General features: G+C 40.3%; 1 protein-coding gene across 3 annotated transcripts in view; it reads left to right on the top strand.

Annotated features, from left to right (window-relative positions):
* The first annotated feature begins 1,955 nt into the window (after positions 1–1,955).
* Positions 1,956–25,539, top strand: part of LOC306849346 (uncharacterized protein) — a 68,295-nt gene continuing 44,711 nt past the window's right edge. For all 3 annotated transcript variants that reach the window (XM_079384299.1, XM_079384298.1, XM_079384300.1), the window contains exon 1: positions 1,956–2,151. In XM_079384299.1, the coding sequence (XP_079240425.1) occupies positions 2,110–2,151 (42 nt within the window). In that variant the 5' untranslated portion in view covers positions 1,956–2,109. The remainder of the gene's footprint in view (positions 2,152–25,539) is intronic.

Here is a 25,539-nt window from a genome sequence, read left to right on the forward strand (position 1 = left end):
ACATTTTAAAAACTCTTAGTACTAATATCACAACAGGTCTTCAAAAGTGCACTTTTTCAAACATTTCAGAGTATTTTCTATTGTCTTGTACAATACACACAATCACAAAGTATCCTTTTCACTACACAAAATATTTGTTTCATTTATATAAATGTTTCATTCACAGTAACTGCCCTTCATAACGCTCTTACTATTAAACTATTAAACTATTCATTTGCATGTCTTCTCATTCAGTTTCATACATTTGTCTATTATTTAATCTAACTCATCTTAATGGTTAATCAGTTAATCATTTGGTGCAGCTATAGATATAGATTCAATAGATATAGTTTCTAAAGAACTTGTTTGCAATTTAGGGGCAATCAAATGTAATGAATTATTTTTGGCACTATAAGCTATTTATCTTAGATGATAACCACTATTGTGTGTGTGTGTGTGTGTGTGTGTGTGTTTCACTATTATTAATTAACTAAAAAATATATAATAGACAAATTGGTACCCAGAAGTGAGCAAAACCTGACAAAATCACCAAAAACCTCTCTTTGAGGATGTCCTCATTTGTAAAACTGTTTTTTAATTTGTGAACATAAAGCAGGATACAAGGGAGAGGAACTGATCAGAGATGTATCAGAAGAAGGGAGACAGATGGCATCAAATACAGCATTTTACACTACACTACGCCATGTGATACTGTATATAGAGGCATTACCATGCACATAACTCATCTGAAAATACTTATACAAACATTATGAATTTCATTTGAGTTATGCAAGTTAGGTAATGTAAGTGTATTTTCTAACGACAGTTATTGTCTGTACTGTAGATTTGAAATATGTTTACTTAAGATAGGATTATTGTTTGTGATATTAAAATTGGTAACAAGAATTATAAAATTTCAACGCATAAGAAATATTTAAGGATAAAAATCCTATTTACTGTACAATTCACTTACCCTCTTAAAAATAAAGGTGCTTCAGGAGGCCATAGAAGAACCTTTTTGTCTAAATGGTTCCATAAAGAACCTTTAACATCTGAAGAACCTTTCTGCTTCACTACAGCTTCTTTGGTGAAAGAAGGTTCTTCAGATTATAAAAAGTTTAGGAAGACATGGTTCTTTAAAGAACCTTTGACTGAAAGGTTCTTTGTGGAACCAAAATTGGTTCTTCTATGGCATCGCTGTGAAGAGCCTTTTGAAGCACCTTTATTTTTAAGAGCGTATGTTAAGTCAAATTTATAGTACAGTGCTTTTTACAATACACACAATTTCAAAGTAGCTTTACAGATAGACAGTTATGTGATGCGTTAAAGCAGGAACATGCCAGAGCTCCTCAGGGGCAGGCCTCATATGTACAATTATACTCCTTTATAAATCATAGCTATAACATCAACAAAAGAATCACTAAAACCAAACAATTTTAAAACATTTTGGAAAAATTGATTAATTATGATGTTGAAGAATAAGACTTTGAGAGTGCACAGAGTGTTCATAATCCAGCAAACCCAGGACTAATATCATTAAATACGTAGCAGGCTTTTAAAAATCTTTTAAAAATGTTGTGTTTTGGAAATAATACAATCAAGATCACATTGAAGTGCTTAGACACTTTACTTAACACTTCCATCTAGTGACATGGGTTTAGGAATGATACAAATCCAGTTTCATTATCAATGAATAATGCATTCTTTATACAAATTAAGTACAGGGCCTTTCATTTAATAATAATAATAATAATAATTGAAAAGAGTGCCTTGCAGATTTCATAACATGATCATTCTTTACATCATTCTCGCAACGTGGCATATTATTAAAGTAGGTATACTAAACCAAGTTAGAAGCATAAAGGTCACCATAAAAAAAGATATCTAAATTGCATTAAATGCTTTTGAATAACACAATGATTAGGCTATTTTAAAGCTTTCCCGGCAGATAAAAACAAACGAGCTTTTGCGCAGGAAGAGAAACTATGCCAGGCTTCGTCAGAGCGACAACAAAACAGAAAGTGAAAGTGAAAGTCTTGTTGCAAACAAACCCTGAGATGTTCGCGGAGCTCGTGTTTATGTTAATATAAAACAATAATCGATAAATTGACCGGCAGAAGTTGAGACAGGATGGACACGCGCACAGAGGACCCCGGGCACCGCAGTAAACAGGTACTGGACTCGTCTGTCTCGGTCATCTGTCTGGGGTTCAGAATGACTGCATGTCCTCTGAATATATCGACACCTTACAGAAACAGATCTTTAGTTAATCTTTTAGAAGTTGTGTTACTTCAACCGTTTATTATTTACCACATATACAGCGCGTGGAGGGCATCAGATCTAATGCACTTCAGTCTTCCGGTTTAAAATATCTTACAGCCCGTCATTTCTCTGCTTTCGGACTCTTCATATCGATCGCTCACACACAAAACGGACTGGATGACGACTCGACATATAAGCTCAGCCTCTAAAGTGCTTGATCTATGACTCTGCAGTTGGTTATTAGCAGTGTTGCCAACTCTCCAAGACAAAAAAGCAAGCACGGTTTCAAAAACAAGCCCAATTTTATTACAAATCATGAATTTTATTTATTATGATCAATTTATTATTTATTATCAATTGATTATTATCAATAAATGAGCCTGCAACACAGTAAACTGAAACCACTGAATTTGAAGAGCAAAAACAGAAGTTAGTTTACAAATATCAGCAGATTGCAACAAAGTGGGAGCTATAGGGCACACACTATCCTCCATCGCCTGCGAGTAGAATAGATTTGGAGATAAAACAAGACAAGAGCAATAAGGAGGAGCTTTAATATATAATAAAGTGCGAAAGGGAGAGCTGTCACTGTGATGGTCAGAGTGTGGCACGCGGGCTCCCTCTAGTGTAGTGTTTCTCACCGAGGGCGGCTCGGGGGGCGCTTGGTTATGGCGAGTTTACACCAGAGATGTATGAGCTGAAACTTGCAAAGGAAAATGGTCTGCCTCAAAGCGCACTTTCTGTATCTATCTGTCAACTTGTCTGTAGCGCAAGCGCGTTGAGTGCGTCAGAAATACAACGCGTTACTGTAGCGCTTGCGCTCATTTGCTGAAGGACTGATTATAACGGGATCCGTGTGCTGTTGGCGCCGGTGTAGTAGTGCTAATACTACCGCTGCTAGACTAGACGGTGTATCATTTCCATAGCGACTCTTTACTTTAGTGTTCGCTCGGCTTTCTGTAGCGCAGCTGATGAACTTCCCCTGAATCTAATATTTAGACACAAAGCATGAAATGCTTTTTCTTGTTTAGAAAAAAAAAATTGTTTGCTGATTGACAAATTTCTAAAGAGTTTATTTAACGCACATAAATATAGTTTAATTTATATTCACATGGCTTTTTTTTAGGAAACTTATGATAATATTTCATAAGTCCAGTCAAATCAAATATGTCATGAAAGCCATGTGCCATTCAGTGTTATTTATGATTAAAATACATGCTTTTAAGATATGTATTATAAATAAAATATAGCCTAGCTTATAGGCCTACCACCATTCAAAAAATGTCAGTAAGATTTAATGGTTTTGAAACAAATCCTTTCTGCAGTAAGTTTGCATATATTTGATAGAAAAAAAAACCAGTAAATCTACAATTTGAAAGAACTGCTTTCTATTTGAATATATTTTTAAATGTGTTTGCCTCTTGTGCTAAAGCTCTATTACTCCAGCTTTCAGTGTCACATGATCCTTCAGAAATCATGCTGATTGTTGCTCAAGAAATATTGATTATTTTTATTATTATAGCCGGCACACCACAACAACAAAAAAGCAAGATTTGAAATTGTATTTATAATAACAAAAATATTAATTGAATTATTTAATTGATATTAGAAAGATATAAATCAGGACTGCACTAAAATAATAACTATTTTGAAAATGAGAAGCATATATTTCTGATCTTTCTACAACCTCAATTCCAGAAAAGTCTGGACGTTTTGTGAAATGCCATACAATCAAGAAAATGTTATGTGCTCATGTTTTTGATTGACTGAAGTACAAAGAAAAATCTCCAATGTTTTTACTGGCCAAATTTTATTTTGTAAATATCAACTAATTTTGATTTTGATGGCTGCAACACACTCCAAAATAGTTGGAACAGAGGCATGTTTAACACTGTCACATCAACTTTCCCTTTAATTACAATATTTAATTGCTTGGGAATTGAGGATACTAATTCTTAAAAGTTTTGTGAGCAAAATTTTGTCCAATCTCACTAGATACAAGACTTCAGATGCCCATCAGTCTGTGGTCATCGTTGCCTGATTCTTCTTTTCATTATGTTCAATAGGAGACAGATCTGCAGGCCAGTCAGTCACATGCACATGTGTCTATGAAACCATGTTGTTGTAGCACATACAGAATGAGAGCTGGCATAGTCTTGATCTAATAACTATGGACTTCCCATGAAAGAAGTCATCTTGATGGCAGTATATGTCTCTGTACAATACCAATATATGCCACCATTTTAATGGCACCTTTACACAGTCACCCATGCTGTTTGCTCTGCTGCACCCCCATACCATGACAGATGTGTGCTTTTGCATCTGTCGCTGATGAACAGTCTGGATGGTCCCTCTGGTCTTTGGGACTGAGAACTCGACATCCATTTTCCCCAAGAAACAAGATGAAATGTTAACTCATCTGAGTACAGCACACATTTCCACTGTTTTTTTGACTATCTGAGATGAGCTCTGGACCTGAGAATCCGGTGTTATCACTGCATAAAATTGATAGCTTTCTCCTTGAGTAAAAGAGATTCAAGTTGCATTTCTTGATGCAGCAGCAGACTGTGTTAAGTGAGAGTGGTTTGCTGAAGCACTCCTGAGCCCATGTGGCTATATTTAACACCGCAGCATGATGGTTTCTTATGCAATGCCATCTGAGGGCTCAAAGATCATGCAAATTCACATGGTGGTGAAGGTTTTCTGCTTTGCCCTACACAGACTGAGATTTCTCGGGATTCCCTGAATCTTTTCACAGCATGGTAGTTAGTGAAAGACATCAATTCTTTGTGATTTTGCATTGAGAAATGTGATTTTTTATTTGTTTGGCACAAAGTGATGAGCCATGACTGAGACTAAGATGATCCTTTTATACCCAAACATGATATCCTGGCCTATTACCAGTTCACCTGCTTACTGTGAACTGTTTCAAAATATTTTAATTTGGATATTCTATAGCCTTTTCATTTTTTATTTTCCCTCTGTCTCAACTTAAGTGTGTTGCAGCCATCAAAATCAAAATTTGTTTATATTTATAAAATGCATTTATGTTGGTCAGCAAAAACATTGGGAATATTTTCAATTGGGGTTGTACTTTGAAGTATTTGTAAGCAAACTTTGAAATATTGTCACAGAATTTATGAAATGTATTTACTATTTTCAAGTGTAAATATGGTATTTACCCACAAAAATGACCATGTCTACTATGTCAGAAAAAAAGGAAATTCAATACATTAAAAAAAAGGGTATTTTATAAAACTAAGGGATAAATATTGTTTATTTTTTCACTGAAAGCTAATTGAAAACATCCATACATATGACAGCAGTAAAAAGGTGTTCAAGAGTTCCAGGAAAAGAAGAACAAACTAAAATATATTTTTTTAAATGCCCCTGTGGATACATTCTAAACAGGATATTTTTTTTATCAAGTCTCTTGAAATTTGGGGCAAGGTATATCAGATCTCAACATCACTGAAGCTGTAGCAATAAATCAGCAACATGCTTAAAAACTAAGCTTAAATTAATCTTATTACAATTATTTTCAAATATTTCACCATAAAAAGTACTTCACTGTCTTATTTGATCAATTCAATGGATCCTTAAATTAACTTAATTTCTGAAAATCATAATGACCCCATACATTTGTAAGGGAACTGTTGTGTGTCTGTCATATGTTCCTGCCTCTTGTGCCCATATTTGGTTTGTTTCCTGTTCTCGTTTCATGTAATTAGTAGTTTATTCGTGTCCAGCCGTGTTCGTTAATTTACTTGTGTATTTATAGTCCTGTCTGTGTAGTGCCATTTTGTCTGGTCTACTCGTTACGCCCCAGTGTTCCTGTCAGTGTCTGCCTTGTCTTGCCCTGCCTGATGTCCAGTAAAGTATGTTATTTGAGTTTCATCCTCGTTTCCGTGTTTCCTGTGTCCTCCCTGCTGTGTGCACCGTGACAGAAGACCAGACCAGTACAGTAAGCGTCGTCCCTTCACCGCGTTTTGTTTTGTCCAGTTTTCTAGTGTTTTTTTGTTCCTGTGTTTTGTGTTTTTGCCCGCCGTTCGCGGGTCTCACGCCGCGGTCCGTGGGGAAAGCACACCCACTGTCCGCGGCTCCCCCAAGGCCGCTCACTCCAGCCTGCCGTTCGCGGGAGGTGAGGCCGCCGTCCGCGGATCACCAAGCCCGCTATTCGCGGGAGGTGAGGCCGCCGTCCGCGGATCATCGAGCCCGCCGTTCGCGGGAGATGAGGCCGCCGTTCGCGGATCACCAAGCCCGCCGGTCGCTGGAGAGGAGGCTGCCGTTCACGGGAGTCAAGCCCGCCGGATCGCCGCTGAGTCAAGCCCGCCGGATCACCGCTGAGTCAAGCCCGCCGTGTCGCCGCTGACTCAATGCCCGCCGGATCGCCGCTGACTCAATGCCCGCCAGATCACGCCGCCGTCCGCGGCTCAAGGACCCCGCCGTCCGCGGTTCACCGTCCCCGCTGTTCGCGGGAGATCACGCCGCCGTTCGCGGCTCACCTTGCCCACTGTTTCGCGGGGAAGGCCAACCCGCCGTCCGAAGTCACTCGGCCCGACACCGGTTGGGGCTGCCTCCAGCCCACCGGTCCCTGCCGTTGGGATGGTCAGCCGGCTGCTGCCGTGATGACCAGTGACCTAGGGTGTTTTTAACTTGTGTCTAGCCTCGGAGGGCTCCTGATACCCCCAACATCCCCAGGGAAATTTTTTGGGGGGGTAGTAGGGTTCCGGCTGTAGGGGCCGGGCCGAGAGGGGCCGAGGCCAAGGCTCCGTAGACCATCTGCCTTGGCCTTCTGTGCTCCCTGCACCGCCATGGTCTCCTGAGCCCCTGGCTCCACCATGGCCTCCTGGGTTCTCCTGGGTCTCCACTGGTCTCGTCCAGCTCTCCTGGGTCTCCGCTGGTCTCGTCCAGCTCTCATGTGTCTCCGCTGGTCTCGTCCAGCTCCGCTGTGTTTCCGCTGGTCTCGTCCAGCTCTCCTGGGTCTCCGCTGGTCTCGTCCAGCTCTCATGTGTCTCCGCTGGTCTCGTCCAGCTCCGCTGTGTTTCCGCTGGTCTCGTCCAGCTCTCCTGTGTCTCCGCTGGTCTCGTCCAGCTCTCCTGTGTCTCCGCTGGTCTCGTCCAGCTCTCCTGTGTCTCCGCTGGTCTCGTCCAGCTCTCCTGTGTTTCCGCTGGTCTCGTCCAGCTCTCCTGGGTCTCCGCTGGTCTCGTCCAGCTCTCATGTGTCTCCGCTGGTCTCGTCCAGCTCCGCTGTGTTTCCGCTGGTCTCGTCCAGCTCTCCTGTGTCTCCGCTGGTCTCGTCCAGCTCTCCGATGTCTCCGTCTGTCAGTATCGCTCTGGAGGTCCCTGTCCTGTGTTGCGGTCCGTGTCTGTCCTGAGAGGCCTCCAGATTTATATCACTGAATTTAATATAAAGTAATGTTAAAGGGGTCACATAATGTGGCTAAAACTAACATTATTTTGTGTATTTGGTGTAGTGCAATGTGTTTAATGCGGTTTAAGGTTAAAAAAACACATTATTTTCTACATACTGTACATTATTGATGCTCCTCTATACTCTGCCTTTCTGAAAAATGCAGATTTTTACAAAGCTCATTGTTCTGAGAAGCGAAGTGTGCTTTGATTGGCCAGCTATCTGGTGCGTTGTGATTGGCCGAATACCTCAAGCGTGAGACGGAAATGTTACGCCCCTCACCGTATTGTGATGCCGTGTCCCGGCGCGACGACACAAAAACAAAACCTATTATAAACGAGGCATTTTTTGCATCCATTGGGGACATAATTACTGATTATAATGACTTATACTGTCTTTTTAAACATTACCATGTCTGTATTTGTGATCAGAGAAACGACAAACAGCAAGCACTACTCTACACTGCTCAAAACTCGCGTTTGAATCGTCAGTGGAAAATTCTTTAAATAAGAAAACATACTTACAGGCTGTGAGTCAGAAGCACCAGACTGTTCTTGCAAAGCTGGAATTCCCCCACTTTATAGAAACAGTCTTTGAGCAGCCAGCATTGTAGGCTACTCTCCCAGGCTCAGGAAACAGTCCTCCGTAAATGCACTGCACACACTCTAATATTTGGGTTGAACTGTTCTGGAACAGTGTTGTAAATACAACTTAACCACTGATTTCTAGTTGTGTCCTCTTTTGGAAGCCCAAACAAAGAACTTTGGTAACACTTTATAATAACGTCCAGTCATTTATAAGTGATTAGTTAATGATTAAATAATCATTTACAAAACATTCATTAGCGATTAATAAGTGATATGCTAACAATTTGTGTATGTTTTGTTAATTCATTTAAAAGTCATTTACAAGTAATTAGCTAATGATGAACTAATCATTTACAAAACATAACTATACATTCACAAATGATTAAGTAATATGCTAACGATTTATAAATCTGTCATAATTTATCTTTATAAATAGCATCATGAAATAATTAAACACATCCTTAATGGTTAATAGTTACTAGTTAATATATTATTAATCACTTATAAATCATTGAAATGTCAACATTGTACTATTATCTCAATAAACATTATAAATAATTTACAAAGCTTTCTGCATCCCCTAATCTAAAGTGTAAACTACTCATCAGTTGTAAATGTTTTACAAACCTTCCAGGTTACAGGTTGTTTGTGAATATATATATATATATGTGTCCTACCTATAATTATTTTTTTCTGTACAAATAAAAATCTTTAAAGCCAGTTTTCTAAGTTTCACACTCGAGCGAGTATCACACTCTGGAGCAGAGCGGCAATCCACCTGTCACTCAAGTGGCCAAACCCTCTATGGTATGCATTATGTTCTAACCATTAAATATTTTTTCAAACAAGTTTTTATGACATAAAATGGCTTCAGTTATACAAATCAAAAGATATTTTTGAAAAAACGTTTTGTGGGGGGTATTTAGGAAAACGTTGCCATATGGCAACAGTGTACCACAATGGTAAATGGCCAAAAAAGTAGTTTTTCTATTAAATTTTCTTTTCAATTGAAATGCACATTTCTTAGAAATATTGATGCATCCAATCTTAATTTCCATAAAAATCTGCCATACACATACAGACACATGCACATGCACACACACTCATTGTTACACTGTAAAAAAACAACAACGTGAATTTAATGGTAAAAGACTGTAAAAATGCTACAGAAAACAAAAAACAAAAAACTGTTACATTTTTAACAGTAATTTCCCCTACTATATACGTGAAAAACTGTATTGGACATTACATGTAATTTCACGGTACTATACCGTTTTTGGAAGTGAAAAAGAACACATTATTTACAGTGAATAACTGTAAATTGACAATTCCGTGCGTTACACTTCAAATTTGATGTTTTGTTGTTGTTGTTGAAATAACTATGTTTCTTCTACGTTTTTTTCTTATCAGTTTTGTACCTTAGGGTTGTATGTTACATCTAATGTTGTTAAATTAATGTTTCTTACATTATTTGAGTTTCATGTGTATTACCATGATGGTGTTTAGTGTTTGTGTGAATGATACTGTGCACCTTCTGTATATGTTGATATTTAAAAGCTGCTTGTGATGTGCTTTGGTTCATCATGTGACTTTCTCATCACCACCTGCTTTTGGTGGCTTTCAGTGTATTACAAAGGTACAAAACAGATTTCAGTACTTCAATAGGTTGGTATATTAACATTATACTAGTCATTGAAATTACAGTATTTAAATGTAAATTTAAGTTAAAACCTAAAACGTTGCTACCATATTTTTTATGGTAAAACCACAACTGCTTTTTTTTTTTTTTACCGTAAATTTTATATATTTCTTTTTTACAGTGTATGGTCACTGAAGGCTAACTCATCCTCATTGTCATCACATGGAAGAGCCAACTCTGCACACTTCCTATTGCGCTTTCCATGAAATATTGCTGTATTCATTTTCTGAAAAGAATAAATAATTTTCTTATTCATACATAAATATAACTATACTACAATAAACACTTCAAATAAATAAATAATTTCAATCATATTATTGATGTTACTATCTATAAAAAATCCCAATGGGGAAATACATTACTTCAATTCCACTGTGGTACAGCGTTGCCATATGGCAACATACCTATTTTTCCGTAGTGGTACAGTGTTGCTATGTGGCAACATTGAAATTTTCTCAATTTACAGTAAAACTATGTCAGACAATGTTGATTTGTGAATTAAAATATGTAATTTACTAACCAAAGATGATGCAAAAATAATCCCCTTTGAGAAGAGATGTTCAGAAATGAGGTTAACAGAGCACTTCAATAGGTGCCCTCCATGTGAGGGTAACAGTGGGAAAAAGTGTTTCGGATGAACGTTCAAATGTAATTTTATTTAAAAACAGCACATCATTGACTACCTTAAGGCCGGCCCTTTTAATTACCATATTGCGATATATTGTATTTTATTCAGAATAACAAGGAAATAGGTCGAAATAATTGTTGCCATATGGCAACTTCGTACCATAGAGGGTTAATATTATTTAAACGGATGAATTATAAAAAAAAATCCACCCCCCTCACAGTTGTCATGAAGGGCAAAATTAGCTATATAGACCAAAACCACTTTTTGTACCAGGCTGTAAACATATTTTTTCTGCTGTAAAGTTGGGCATTTTATCATGGGGAGTCTATGGACCTGACTCCCTTTTGGAGCCAGCCTCTAGCGGCCAGTCGATGAACTGCAGTTTTAGTCACTTCCGTGTTGGTTTCAAGAGAGGGCTTGATTTTAACCCGTTTGTCCCCACAATTTGGCAACCTACAACCAAGTGATGCTATGGATATCTGCGCAGGTAGTACTGCGGGAAGGAAACAAGGATCACTGGTAGAAGTGGAAAGAGAGGACTCAAGTGGTGCTCCGGTGAAAAAACTATGTAAATTGAGAAATAGCTTACACTTCAAAAGGCTATGGTTTAATTGATTAAATATGAACGCTGCAAGTTTCAAAGTCAGGTGCTACAACTGCACGGCTTTGGTTACTGTGGTTACCGGGGAAAACGGCCATATTCCTGGTGAAATGCACTACGTGTCGGTCCTCTGTCGTGTGTGTCATGTGTTCCTGCTTCTTGTGTTCCTTATTGGGTTTGTTTCCTGTCCTTGTTATATGTAATCATTAGTTAGTTCTCGTCCAGCCGTGTTCGTCTCATTATCTATGATTATACTGTGTATTTATAGTCCTGTCTGTTCAGTTTAATTTCGTCTGGTCTACTCGTTACCCCCAGTGTTTCCTGTCTGTAAGCCTTGCCTTGTCCTGCCATGTCTTGTCCTGATGTTTTCATTAAAGACTATTATTTGAGTTTACGTCCTCTATGTGTTCCTGTTCCTTCCTCGTGTGTGCACCGTTACAGAAGACCAGACCTAACAGTAAGCAGCACCCCTTCACTCCGTTTTGTTTTTTCGTTTTGAAAAGTCTGTTTTTTTTGTTCCTGTGTCTGTCCGTCCCGCGGCAAGGAAGTCGTCACTCGTGATCCCGCCATAGCCCACTGCAAGTCAGCGTGGGAGTTCGGCGGGATCACCGCGAGTGCCGCGAATCCGCTGGCCGCGAGCCCTCCAGCCCGCCTATCGCAGGAGTTATCCGCCGCCGTCCGCGGCTCACCCAAGTCCGCCGTCCGCGGGAGCTGATGCCACCGTCTGCGGCTCACCGAGCCCGCCGTTCACGGGACCTGACGCCGCCGGCCGCGGCTCACCGAGCCCGCCGTTCGCGGGAGATGACGCCGCCTTTTGCGGCTCACCAAGCCCGCCATTCGCGGGAGATCAACGCCGCCGTCCATGGGGAAAGCCAACCCACTGTCGGCGGCTCCTTCAAGTCACGCCGCCATCCGCGGCTCACCCCAGCCCGCCGGATCGCCGCTGACTCAAGCCCGCCGGCCGCCGCCGTTTCCTTGTTCTTGCCAGGAGTGCCGGTTTTGTTTGTGTTGTGTCCACAGGAACAGTTTTAATCATGTCATGTCGGACTTGTCCACGGAGACTCGTCTGGGGCAGAGGGGCACTCGTCCCTAACCCTTGCCGCGGAAGTGGAGGTTGTTGCTGAGGGACCCTGTGAGGGCCCCTGACTCCTTTTCATGCCCAGGAGAAGGGGGGAGTTTTGTCAGTCCTCTGTCGTGTGTGTTATGTGTTCCTGCCTCTTGTGTTCCTTATTTGGTTTGTTTCCTGTCCTTGTTATATGTAATCATTAGTTAATTCTTGCCCAGCCGTGTTCGTCTCATTATCTATGATTATTCTGTGTATTTATAGTCCTGTCTGTTCAGTTTGATTTCGTCTGGTCTACTCGTTACCCCAGTGTTTCCTGTCTGTAAGCCTTGCCTTGTCCTGCCATGTCTTGTCCTGATGTCTTCATTAAAGACTATTATTTGAGTTTAGGTCCTCGTCTGCGCATTCCTGTTTCCTCCTCGTGTGTGCACCGTGACACTACGTGGCAGAGAATGAATTTGCATTTTTTTTAAATAAGCCCCTCTGCTCTCTGTTTAGACCAAAGCCAAAAACGGCCCTTATTTTTACGCAGAAAATATGCAGTTGTAAATGTAAATGAATATTATTGTTTGATAATAATTATTAAAATTAATATAATAAACTAATATAATAATAATATAAAAACTGATACTTTTGACTCAGTCATAATGTCATAATGTTCTTTGCTCGCTTTCGCTGTATAATTTATTCACTGTTTGAATAGCTGTGGAAGATACAGGTAATTCATTACCTCATCCGTGAACATGATTCGTGAATTCCATACATCTCTTAATAGTGAAAACGATGTCTCCAATTGTTCCACCCATCTTCACAGCGTCATCAAGCTTCGCCTTTGTTATTGTTTTGAACATACATCTTGTGCCTTTAAAACACTATTAAAAAGTTTGCAAGGTGGCTAAATGATGCATGTGTTAATTTTTTACTTACATTTAAGTACAGTACAGTTTTTATTTAACTTTTAGGTACAGTAGATTTTAATTGAATCATTTAAGTTTTTTATATATCTGTATGTAAGCACAGTGCAGTGTTAATGTGTTAACCTCTATTAATAAGAAATATGAAGTCAGGACTAGTCTGTATAAGTTAAATATATTAAGGTTCTGCAATATATAAATATAGCTGCAAGCAGCGATGACGGGCCCAAGCCATCAGTGCATAAGCCACCCCTATGGCATCAGGAAAACGGTGCCCAGCGAGCACAAGCATCACAGTAACCCTCTGGCAGTTTGGTTTTAAGGGATACGGCAATTAAAGGGTTAATCCAAACCATCAACTCTGTGAAACACACATACACAGAACAGCATATAAAACTTTATAACTTTGTAACACTTTACAGTAAGGTTTCAGTTTTTAACATTAACTATATTAATTAACACAAACAATAAATATATAGTATTTATGGTAACACTTTCTATGAAGCCCGTATTTATAATACATAATAAAGGTATACTTAAAGCATTATAATGAATGCATAATGCATTATAAATAACTTTATAATATGTTAGATCATCTGAAGAATATTATATTATCTGAAGAGTATTATAATAGCTACTTATTTGTGGTTATAGCTTTTAAGAGTATGATGATTTATAACACACAATGAACACAATCCATCCTTTTAAATTACAATGGATTATATTTCTCATAGTTATAATTTATTATAAGTCTCATATCTTGCCACGTCACTTGTTACTTTACTTAAAGCAGACAAAGACCACTTATTAGTAATAATAATAATAACAATAATATATTTATATTTAAATTTTTTTCCAAACAGCCATAAGATCAGATATCTGATCAGATGCATATGTAATATGACACATTTGCTTTGAACCATTTCTATTGTAATATCAGTTTGATTATTTTGATGGCACCCTTTACACAGCTGTTGATAAGTAACTCTGCAACTACATGTCAACTAGCAGTCATGAGAGTATTAGTAGTGTGTCTGCTGAATATACTGTATGTGTTACGGGGCGGACGAGACGTGAGACGTGCGGATCCATATGCAAAGCTTTATTATAAAACATGGTCAGTAAACAGGCAGGGTCAGACAGTGGCAAACAGGTATGGCAAGGGCAAGACAGAGCAATCCGTGGAGCAAGCGTGGGTCGACGATCAGCGAACAGTATCCAAAGGGGCAAGGCAGAGAGATAATCCAGAAACGAGAGCAATAGTCCAAACCGGGAGCGAACAGAGTCCAAACGGCAGAGGCGAAGGGTAAAACCAGAAAACACGGGCAGGGTCAGACACGGAAAGGAAAACAAGGCAAGGCAAGACTATGAAAACTAAGACCGCTTTGTAAGGTAGCAGGCTAACAATACTCGGCGGTGAGCAAGAGCAAGTCCCAGGCTTAAATAGTGAGTGGTGGTGATTGTGAAATGATGATCAGGTGTGGGCGAGATAGTGAACAGTTGTGCATGTCGTCAGTGCAATGGATTGTGGGAAATGGAGTCCAATGTGTTGTGAGTGAAAATAGTCACTGTGGTGAACGGGTGACCTCTAGTGGTGGCTAACCAGGAGAGCATGGACCAGATTCGTGACAGTATGCTAACACTTTATTTTGATGGTTCCTCAACAGACAAACTGAGTATAGGATACTTTGTATGTGAACATTCTACCTACCCTACCTAAGTCTACTAATACAAATAGTTTTATATAAACATCCATGCACTCAAGAGATGTCGTAAGGTATTTATAGGCAGCTATAAATGATTTGTTCTCGAGCATATATATAATGTTTAATAATTGTATTTTTCATACTTTATTAATGATCAGTTTAACATTTCTAAATTATTATGTTATTTACAAACCAGTTATTTAGGAGTTTTCAGTGGATCATAAGATCACTTAGAAAGTGTAAATGATTAATAAACTATTTAAATGTACATTTATAAATCATATTATTTAGACACATCATAATAATTGCTCAGTGTGTTAATAAATGCTTTATTAACACATATTCCTGCTGTAATTCATGATTAAGTCAGGTAGTTATAAAGCATTTAGCAGTTGCCAGCCATCTATTTGTGTGAGCTCATCTAAAATGAGGACTATTTATACCTTGTAAAGCATTCACAAAGCAGATTTAAAGGCTCATTTATCTTCCAAACAGAAAAGTTAGACAAACACAACACAAAGGGATATAGAACACAGAAATATTTTTTCACGATACAAAAAATGAAACAACTTTACACTTTATAAAAAAAATAAATAAAAATAAACCTCTGCAATTTCATTGAAAAAAGTAAATAAATAAGAATTAAAGTGTACATTTGTACAGTTTCATTTTTTCCATCTTGAAAAAATATTTATGTTCTGTATCCCTCTGTGTTGTGTTTGTTTATTTTTTCTGTTAGGAAGATGACTGAGCCTTTATATCTCTTTTGTAATAGATATGCCTAATAAATAAAGAACAAGCCATTTATAGCTGTATTTAAAAACTGCTTACTACTGACTATTAATGTTGGGACAATGCTTTATAAAGGATGTTTACCTAATGATTCATAGCGTGCAGTTATTATAAAGTGTTACCGTATAATGTATTATTATTGTTGTTATGATTATTCATGATATTTTATGACACATTATAAGGTTTTTTACAATGCATTATGCATTCATTATAATGCTTTAAGAATACCCTTATAATGTATTATAAATACGGGCTTCATAGAAAGTGTTACTGCATTTATTAGTGTTAGTTGATATTCAAAACTGAAACATTATTAAGATTTAAAGTTTTATCTGTTAACATTAGTTAATGCACTGTGAATTAACATAAACATTTTGATTAACATCAACAAACATTAATAAATGCTGTGAAAATATATTTTTCTTTGGTAGGTGTCAGAGAACGGCCAGGCTCTTCCCTCAGTCAACTACCACGATCCACTTCACCTGAGTTCTAATCACGCGCACCTGCACACCATCACCACTGTCATCAAGAACCACATAAGAGCACTCACCACAGTTCACTCAGTTGTCCGATCTCGTTCATACAACGTGGACTCTCTCCCAACGGACTCCGTATGTTGAGTATTACCTCTGAAATCCTTACCTGTTTGTACTTACCTCCTGTTCTCCTCCTCGTGTCTTCCTCGTCTCCAGATCGCCCAACGCTGTGGTGGATACTCCTGCCTCCCGGTGCTCCATTCTCTCTCTACGTCACGCTCCTGTTTAAGACAAAGCCACAATCAGAATCACGTCACGTTACCAGCAAGATATCTGAAGATCACGAACTCACCTTATCACCTTAACATTCTTCACTGTTGCACTGAACCTGTAAATAAGCTCACTGTGTTTTACACCTACCTCCGTGTCCGGCAGTTTACATAACAGAAGATCGGACCATCACAGATACAGGATGAGTGCCTCAGACCCATTTCAGGAACTTGTCGACACCCTCAAGAGAATCCTCACACCTCCCTCAGCACCGTCACCCCCGGCTTCCACGTCAACACCAGTCAACACAACCATCGGCTCTTCTTCACCAGTGATGTTCGCCAGTCCCATGGCCTGACCAGCGCCCTACTCAGGTGATCCGGAGGAGTGCAATGGCTTTATTTTACAATGCTCTCTCACCATTGATTTGCATCCGCAGATGTTTGTCACAGACCAAGCCAAGATCGCCTTCATTGTAACTTCTCTCACGGGTCCCGCTCTTAAGTGGGCAGAAACTATCCTGAGTCAAGCTGGCCCCGTTACCCAATCCTTCGCTCAATTTCTGGCCCATTTTCGTGAGGTTTTTAGCAGTTCACCTGGTGATTCATCTGTGGGAGAACAATTGTATCAGCTGCGGCAGGGCTCGATGACCATCCACCAATATTCGCTGAAATTCCGCACCCTCGCGGCCGCGAGCGGTTGGAACGAGCCCTCCTTACTCACTGCATTTCGCCAAGGGCTGAACCCTCGGTTAAGACTACATCTCGCGGCATATGATGACACTTATGGGCTCGAGAAGTTCATTCAGCTAGCCATAAGATGCTCTAATCGAATACGAGCATGCCCGTCAGATCCAGCTACAACTACCGCCATTGTCACTCCTCCTAGCCACCAGCCAGAGACCAGAGACCCTCCAGAGACCATGCAAAAACAGATATGTATCGCCTCGCGCCCTCGGAGAGACGAAGACGAATAATGAGCGGTTTGTGTCTATATTGTGGAGGTGATAGTCACCAGATCCAGACTTGTCCCCTTCGCCCTCCTCGGCCGATGGTGAGTGGTATTCGACCGTACATTCCTAAAATGAATCCCTTAACCACCTGTGCTCAACTGATTACGGATACCACTACCCTACCAGTCACCGTTCTTCTCGACTCCGGCTCCGCGGGGAACTTCATCGCCAGAAGTCTCTGCCAGCAGGTCCACCTCCCGACCACCGCCACGGAAACCACCTATCAGATCCAGACCATAACAGGTACACCACTCACTCGACGCCACGTTAAGCTCTGTGTAGGAGCCTTACAGCTCCGTATAGGCCAACTCCATCATGAGTCAATCCATTTGCTGGTCCTGGAGGGTTCTACGATAGATATCATCTTAGACCTGCCCTGGCTGGTGAAGCATGATCCAGTATTGTCCTGGAGGTCTGGAGACGTCCTGAAGTGGGGTAACAATTGCTTCCCTCAGTGCTTCCCTAATCGGCCTCGACCTGTTCCTCGAGTCCCTACTCCATTACCACTCCAAGCCACCTCCATAGAGAGCCCGGTAGAGAAGCAATCAGTGGACATCCCTTCCCATTATGCCTCCTTCAGTGACGTCTTCTGCCCCAAAAGGGCCTCCCAACTTCCACCTCATTGGCCATGGGACTGTGCCATCGACCTAGTTCCGGGTGAGCCAGTACCGCGGGGTAAGATCTATCCCCTTTCATTACCTGAACAGAAGGCCATGGAGGAATATATTGAGGAGGCACTTAAACAGGGATATATCATACCATCTACCTCCCCTGCTGCTTCCAGCTTCTTCTTCGTGGCCAAAAAGGACGGAGGCTTGAGACCCTGCATCGACTACCGGAAACTCAATGAAATCACCGTCAAATTCAGATATCCCCTTACTCTTGTCCCAGCTGCTTTGGAACAACTCTGCGGTGCCAGCATATTCACCAAATTGGACCTCCGCAGCGCATACAACCTCATTCGTATTCGGGAGGGGGACGAATGGAAGACGGCCTTTGTGACACCTACCGGCCACTACGAATATAGGGTCATGCCCTATGGGCTCGCCAACGCCCCCTCCGTCTTTCAGGGATTCATGCATGAGGTGCGCCGGGAGTTTTTACATCGGTTCGTGATAGTCTATATAGACGATATATTGATATACTCCTGGAGCTTGGCCGAACATCGCCACCACGTTGCGGAGGTCCTCCAACAACTCCGGAAATACCAGCTATACCTCAAAGCTGAAAAATGCATCTTCCATCAACCCTCGGTCCATTTCCTCGGTTACATTATCCATAGTGGTGGCATTCGCATGGAAAAGAGGAAGGTGGAAGCTATCACCTCCTGGTCACCCCCGAACACTATCAAAGAACTCCAACGCTTCCTAGGCTTTTCCAATTTCTACCACCGCTTCATCGCCAACTACAGTTCCATCACCAGTCCCCTCACCGATCTTCTCAAGGGAGGAACCAAGTCTCTGTCCTGGAACACCTGCGCCACGAAGGCCTTCAATCAGTTGAAGAAAGCGTTCACAACCGCACCTCTCCTCGTTCATCCCAATCCAGAGTTACCCTTCGTCGTAGAGGTAGACGCCTCCACCACGGGAGTAGGTGCGGTCCTATCGCAGCAGCAGGGGACGCCTCCCAAACTTCATCCATGTGCCTTCTTTTCTCGGAAGCTCAGACCGGCGGAACGAAACTATGACATCGGCAACCGTGAATTACTCGCAATCAAGCTCGCCCTCGAGGAATGGCGACACTGGTTGGAGGGGGCTGCACATCCCTTCCTGGTTCTCACATATCATAAAAATCTTGAATACCTACGTGATGCGAAACGACTCAACCCTCGTCAGGCCCGATGGGCCTTATTCTTTACTAGATTCCAGTTCAAGATCTCCTATCGCCCATAAAATCATAAAATACTTTTCCAAGTAGCAAGTAGCAATTAGCTTTTATGCATCGGGAACAGGTAACATGTTTCGTAGCTTGGCAATGCTTCTAAGATGGAAGAATGCTGTTTTTGTAACACTGGAAATATGATTTTCAAAAGACAAGTTGCTGTCTAATACAACACCCAGATTATTGACTGTAGAGGAAGTAACAGCACATCCGTCTAGTTGCAAATTGTAATCCAAGAGATTCTGTGTACTGTTTGTTTTTTTGGTCCAATAAGTAATATCTCTGTCTTATCTGAATTTAAGGCGAGACACTACAGGTGAATAGGGTAAAATTTGTAACTAGCAGATATCACCATGAAACTTTCCCAGTTGATTACCTACATTAAGATGAGAAAAAAATGTATTACAAAGTTTCTGTAATTTTATGTTTAAATATGCAAATTAGGCATTATCTAATTAAATATGCACTAATGTGCATATATTTTAAAAAACGAAATCTCAGAATTGGATAAAGCCAGGTTCAAAATTCTTTTTTCATTGTGTTCACATATTAGATGGGAAAAAAATTATAGAGGGATTTATGGATATCTACGTTTGTTATCCTGTAAATCAGAATATACTGTCAATAGCCTTAAAAAATGTATTTTCGCCATGTTGTTTGGAATAAAATGTTATATAAATCAGGCTAGGAATAATATATTTACAAATCCCTCTGTAATTGTCTTCATAATATAACTAGGTACAAGACTGGAAAGTTTGGTGTATATAGGTGCTACTGAAGTGGAGATTTCGGACTTGGAGTATGAGAGAAAAGTCATTTTGAGAAAACGGCTTTAAAGATTTATATTGTAAAAATTCACACATTTTTATATGAAAACATTGCTAACAAGCAAAACAACTGGCCAAGTAAATGTTTATAATAATGTAGACCATGAACAATGACAACTGAATAAAACAACATTGCCAAATAAGACCTTCAACTAACCACAGAGAAGCACAAATACAGACACAAACTTATCATCAGAACTGCAACTCTAGTCATCTATGTCCATCGGAACGCAAAGTTCACCCATGAGGGTTGAAAGCCTAGCTCTCCATGCCTGCACCATATGTAGGCCCCTCACCCCTCTCTTGCTGATGCCTTTTCAGCTTTTTAGCTGTGCTCAGAGTCTTAAAAGTTGAAATGGCCATACTTGCAGCTGCCTCAGCTCTACTCTTACCTACAAACACTGTTTTTGGACAGCGGGCCCAAATGACGGAGTTGAGGCACTCATTCGCATTTTGAGTGCCACCATGCTGCATGCGCTGCAGCAGGCTGTCACTTGACATGCGGTGGTATACAGGTATCAGCTTCTGGCCCACCTCCCGAGACAAAAAGTTTCCTGCATGGAGCCTGTGGCTCTCTGGAGTTTCTCCATTTTCCTCCGCTCTCCTATACCAACACCAGGACAGGTAGCACCTGGTGTGCAAGGGGACTTCGTCACAGGACATGCTATGGAGGAGACCAGCCCAGATCTCATTTTTCATTTTCTCTATGGAACCCTGGTTATTTAAAATTGCCCTCCTGCAATAATTTTGTAATGTTTTACATTTTTTGGCCGTTAATTTTCCCAGACCCTTCCCCCCCAATTTGCGTTCAGCACTTAATCTTCGTAGTGCTGTGCCCATACGCTTATGGGCATGGCTGATGCATTCTAATTTTACTACCTCATGCCCAGGGTATACCACCTCCTTGAATGCAGCACTGTCCCCATCTGACAGCATCTGAATGTATCTCAGCTGGTGGCGACTCACAGACCTGGCCCACATCCTCTTCGCTGCCTCCTGCTCCATAGCCTTGCTTGAGCCCCTAAAATTTTGTGCACAGTCATGCGTTTCTCTCCAGCTGTCAGTTTCCTCATCTGTAATCTTTCCCTCATGCCTGGCAGCTTCTTTAAGGGCACAAGCATGGCAATAGGAGGATAGAACCTCAAAGTCGATCACCAGTCCCGTAAAAATATCGATGCACACCCCGATCCCATAGTGTGATGTGAACCCTCTTTTCTGCCAAGTGCCATCAAAAGACACACTGATATCTATCACCGCATCTGCATCCTCTCTCAGCAACTCTGCCACATCTGCATCAATATCTGCATAGGCCTGCTTGACCTGCTCCCTGGTCCTGTGAAGTGACTCAAGACCTCTCTCAATTTCTGCCGCTAAAATGAAATGTGTATTGTATCAATAACTGTTAATTTGTTTTGTTTTTATATATACAGCACACAGAAATCTGTACTGTAAAAGTAAAACTGACCACCGCAACACAACATAATGAATGAGATGGCACTTTATTCTATTCTTATAAATTTTATAAATAAATAAATATTTCATCCATACAAAACAAATATTGTTACAGTAATGTTATAATATGTTACAAGGTGGTAACAGCCACACGTATTGGGCTATTTCTGACATTAGAAATTCTAAACCTCCCATCGACAGCTTACGTTCAGATGCGCTTCCCGAGGGCATTTCACTGGGTAATCCATCACTAATTTTCCTTTTCCCCCTTGCAAGTGACAACTGCTGTACTCTTTTCGATGACTGACGTCATTTTCATTAATTCACTCAAAAGATCCCGCGGAAAGCTTAACCAAACAAGGAAGCGTCAAAGCATACCATGTCATGTGACGATTCTGAACGAATCACGTTGTCAGAAATTGTCTTCAGCCAATGAGATTGCGCATTTAGAGTTAAATCCCCTCTTTTACTTTCACGATTGGTTGCTGATAAAAAGGAAATGACCATATTTGGATCCGACAGCATTGTAGAGAAGAGAGAGAGCTTTCCAGCAGTATACGTGATGACTGGGTACAGGCAGAGATCGCGGAGCAGCATGTTGATTTAGAACGCCAACTTTTGTTGAATTTATGAGAAATCTACAGACGCAAACAGACAAAGTGCAGTAAAATAAAGACCTAAATGTGTATTTCGGACTTTTTTTCACCACAAGTCTGAAAGAAGACATGTTATTGAAGACAAATATCCAAAAATCTCAAAATTGACCGATAAAAAAAAAAACGATGTTTTTGCCTGCCGTGTCTCGCCTTAATAGGAGAAAATAATTGGGCATCTTTTACATTTTTAACACACTCTGTCAGCTTAGATAATTTAGAAGTTTCATCTGTTCTTGTTTAGATATATAGTTGAGTATCATCAGCATAACAATGGAAACTAATCCCGTTTTTTTCTAATAATATTACCAAGGGGCAACATGTACATTGAAAATAGCAGAGGACCTAGGACAGATCCTTGTGGCACTCCATACTTTACAAGTGATAATTGAGATGACTCCCCGTTTAAATAAACAAAGTAGTAGTGACAGGGCCAGTGCCAAAGGGGGGCATTCGCGGGCCGTGCCCCCCCAAACGAGTTACTGTGCCCCCCAATTTCCATCCTCTCCCCTCCTTGCTGAACTTGATCGATTTTGAAAGCGAAAGTGAAACCGATAAAACAGCGCACATAAGAAAGCGATTGCACGCTTTAGTGAGCATCAGCAACTGCACGCGATCACAGATTGCACGCTTCCCACCCGAAACCCCCTCCACCCCACATACACAAGGTGATTTGTGCCCCCCCTAGAAATTCAAATGCCCCCCTGATGGAGGTGCCCTGGCGCCGGCTCTGGGTAGTGATCTGACAGGTAGGATCTAAACCATCTTAAAGCCTGCCCTTGAATACCCGTATAGTTTTGTAATCGATCTATGAGTATGTCATGATCTATAGTGTCGATCGCAGCACTAAGATCAAGTAAAACTAGCAATGAGATACAGCCTTTTAGACATAAACAGAAGTTTTGAAATGGGTCTGTAATTTGCCAGTTGGTTTCTTAATAAGCAGCTTAATAACCGCCAGCTTGAATGGTTTTGGGACGTGACCAAAAGATAACAATGAGTTAATAATATTGAGAAGCGGTTCTTCTTCTACAGGTAACAACTCTTTCAATAGTTTAGTGGGGACAGGATCTAATAGGCATGTTGTTGGTTTAGATGCAGTGATAAGCTTATTTAGCTCTTCCTGTCCTACAGTTGTAAAGCATTGCAGTTTCTCTTTGGGTGCGATGAATTAGGGGTGGGAGAAAAAATTGATTCTCTGATGCATCACGATTCTCTCTTCAGCTATTCTGAATCGATTCTAAATATATCAGAATCGATTCTGAGCTTGTTTTTTTCCCCGCATATGGCACGTGTGCGCACTAGAGACGTGGGGGGCTTCATTACACAGATTTGTGCTGTGAGACACGTGCACATTGCTTGACAGTGTGTGCTTCCACCCGCTGTGTTTTACTTTAGATATGCTTTCATTTCTGCCATTTGGAATGCAGTACTATTAGATGCAACAGACTTTCACGTGCCCTTTGTGTTTGTTTGTCCTTAAGCTCGATTGCGGCTGCGGTTAAATACACTTGCATTTTCTAATACTTTTAAATTAATTTGATGTAGGCTACACACAGTCAGTTATGTTTTCAGAGCAGGACAAAACATCTGTTATATCGAAATAGATCTTAGTGCGAAGAAGAACATTAGTGTGAATGCAGCCTGTTAAAGTTGACACTGTCTATGATCTCATCAGTAAATCAAAACGGCAATAATGCTGAGGAAAAAAAGAAAAAACTATTGTCTGTAAACTTTTGGATACTTAAAGAACACTTATTTTAAATATGTTTTTTTTTTTTAAAGTAGCCTGCTTATATAATTAAGTAAAATTAAGTAAATTTTGCACAAAATAAATTTGATATGAAAATGTAGCTGTGTGCAGTAATATTGAAAACTGAGAATGTGACGCATCGTGATATTGAGTTGATAATGATAATTGAATCGTGAACCCAGTGAATATTCACAGCCCTATGTTTATAGATGGCAGCACTGACATACAGAGACTCCAACTATAAACAAAAAGCATAGAAACTGCAATTTTGGTTAAAATGTAAAGTTGTAAAGATGCATTTGCACAGCAGAAGAATTAATTGGGGAAAAAATGTAGATCAAGAATCGTTTTGGAATCGGATCGTGAAATGCCTGAAGATTCCCAGCCCTACGATGAATGTAGCTGAAGTACTAGACACCGTAGAATTTACATTTGTTATTGTATTTCTGATGTTATCTATTTTATTAGTGAAGAAATTCATAAAGTCATTACTATTAAACTGTGAGGGAATATTTAGATTGGGTGGCGTGTGTTTATTTGTTAATCTAGCCACTGTGCTAAATAAGAACCTTGGATTGTTTTGGTTATTATCTATGAGTTTGCGGATATGCTCTGCCCTGGCAGCTTTTAGAGCCTGTCTATAGCTGGACATACTGTTTTTCCACGCAATTCTAAAAATTTCTGATTTAGTTTTTCTCCATTTGCGCTCAAGATTACGAGTTTCTTTCTTGAGAGAATGGGTATAACTGTTGTACCATGGTGCAGTACGTTTTTCTCTAACCTTTTTCAATTTGAGGGGGGCAACAGCTTCTAATGTATTAGAGAAGATAGTGCCCATGTTGCTAGTCATTTCGTCTAGTTCATGTGTATTTATGGGTACACAGAGCAGTTGAGATAATTCAGGCAGGTTATTTGTGAATCTGTCTTTGGTGGCTGGAACAATAGTTCTGCCCGGACGATAACGCGGAGCCATATAATTAATATCAGTAATACGCAGCATGCACGATACAAGGAAATGATCAGTAACAGCATCACTTTGAGGTATGATATCTATATCGGTAAGATCAAGTCCATGCGATATAATTAAATCTAGCGTATGATTAAAACGATGAGTGGGCCCGGTGATGTTTTGCTTGACTCCGAAAGAGTTTATTAGGTCAGTAAACGCAAGTCCTAGCGCATTGCACCTAGCATTTGTATTATCAACGTGAATGTTAAAATCTCCGACAATTAGTAGTTTATCAACATTAACTAGTAGATCTGAGAGGAAATCTGCAAATTCTTTTAGGAAATCTGTATATGGCCCTGGCGGTCTATACACAGTAGCCAGAGCAAGAGATAGGAGAGATTTCTTTTGCATATCTAACAGTGTAACATTAAGCAGAAGTATTTAGAATGAGTTAAACCTCCTGTATCCTGTTTTCTGAGTAACATTGAGAATATCACTATATATTGTTGCAACACCGCCGCCACGACCAGTCTGACGGGGCTCATGTTTATAACAGTAGCTTGGTGGAGTAGACTCATTTAGACCAAAATATTCATTTGGTTTCAGCCAGGTTTCAGTCA

This window comes from Barbus barbus (genome assembly GCF_936440315.1).
Source record: "Barbus barbus genome assembly, chromosome: 29".
Lineage (NCBI taxonomy): Eukaryota > Metazoa > Chordata > Actinopteri > Cypriniformes > Cyprinidae > Barbus > Barbus barbus.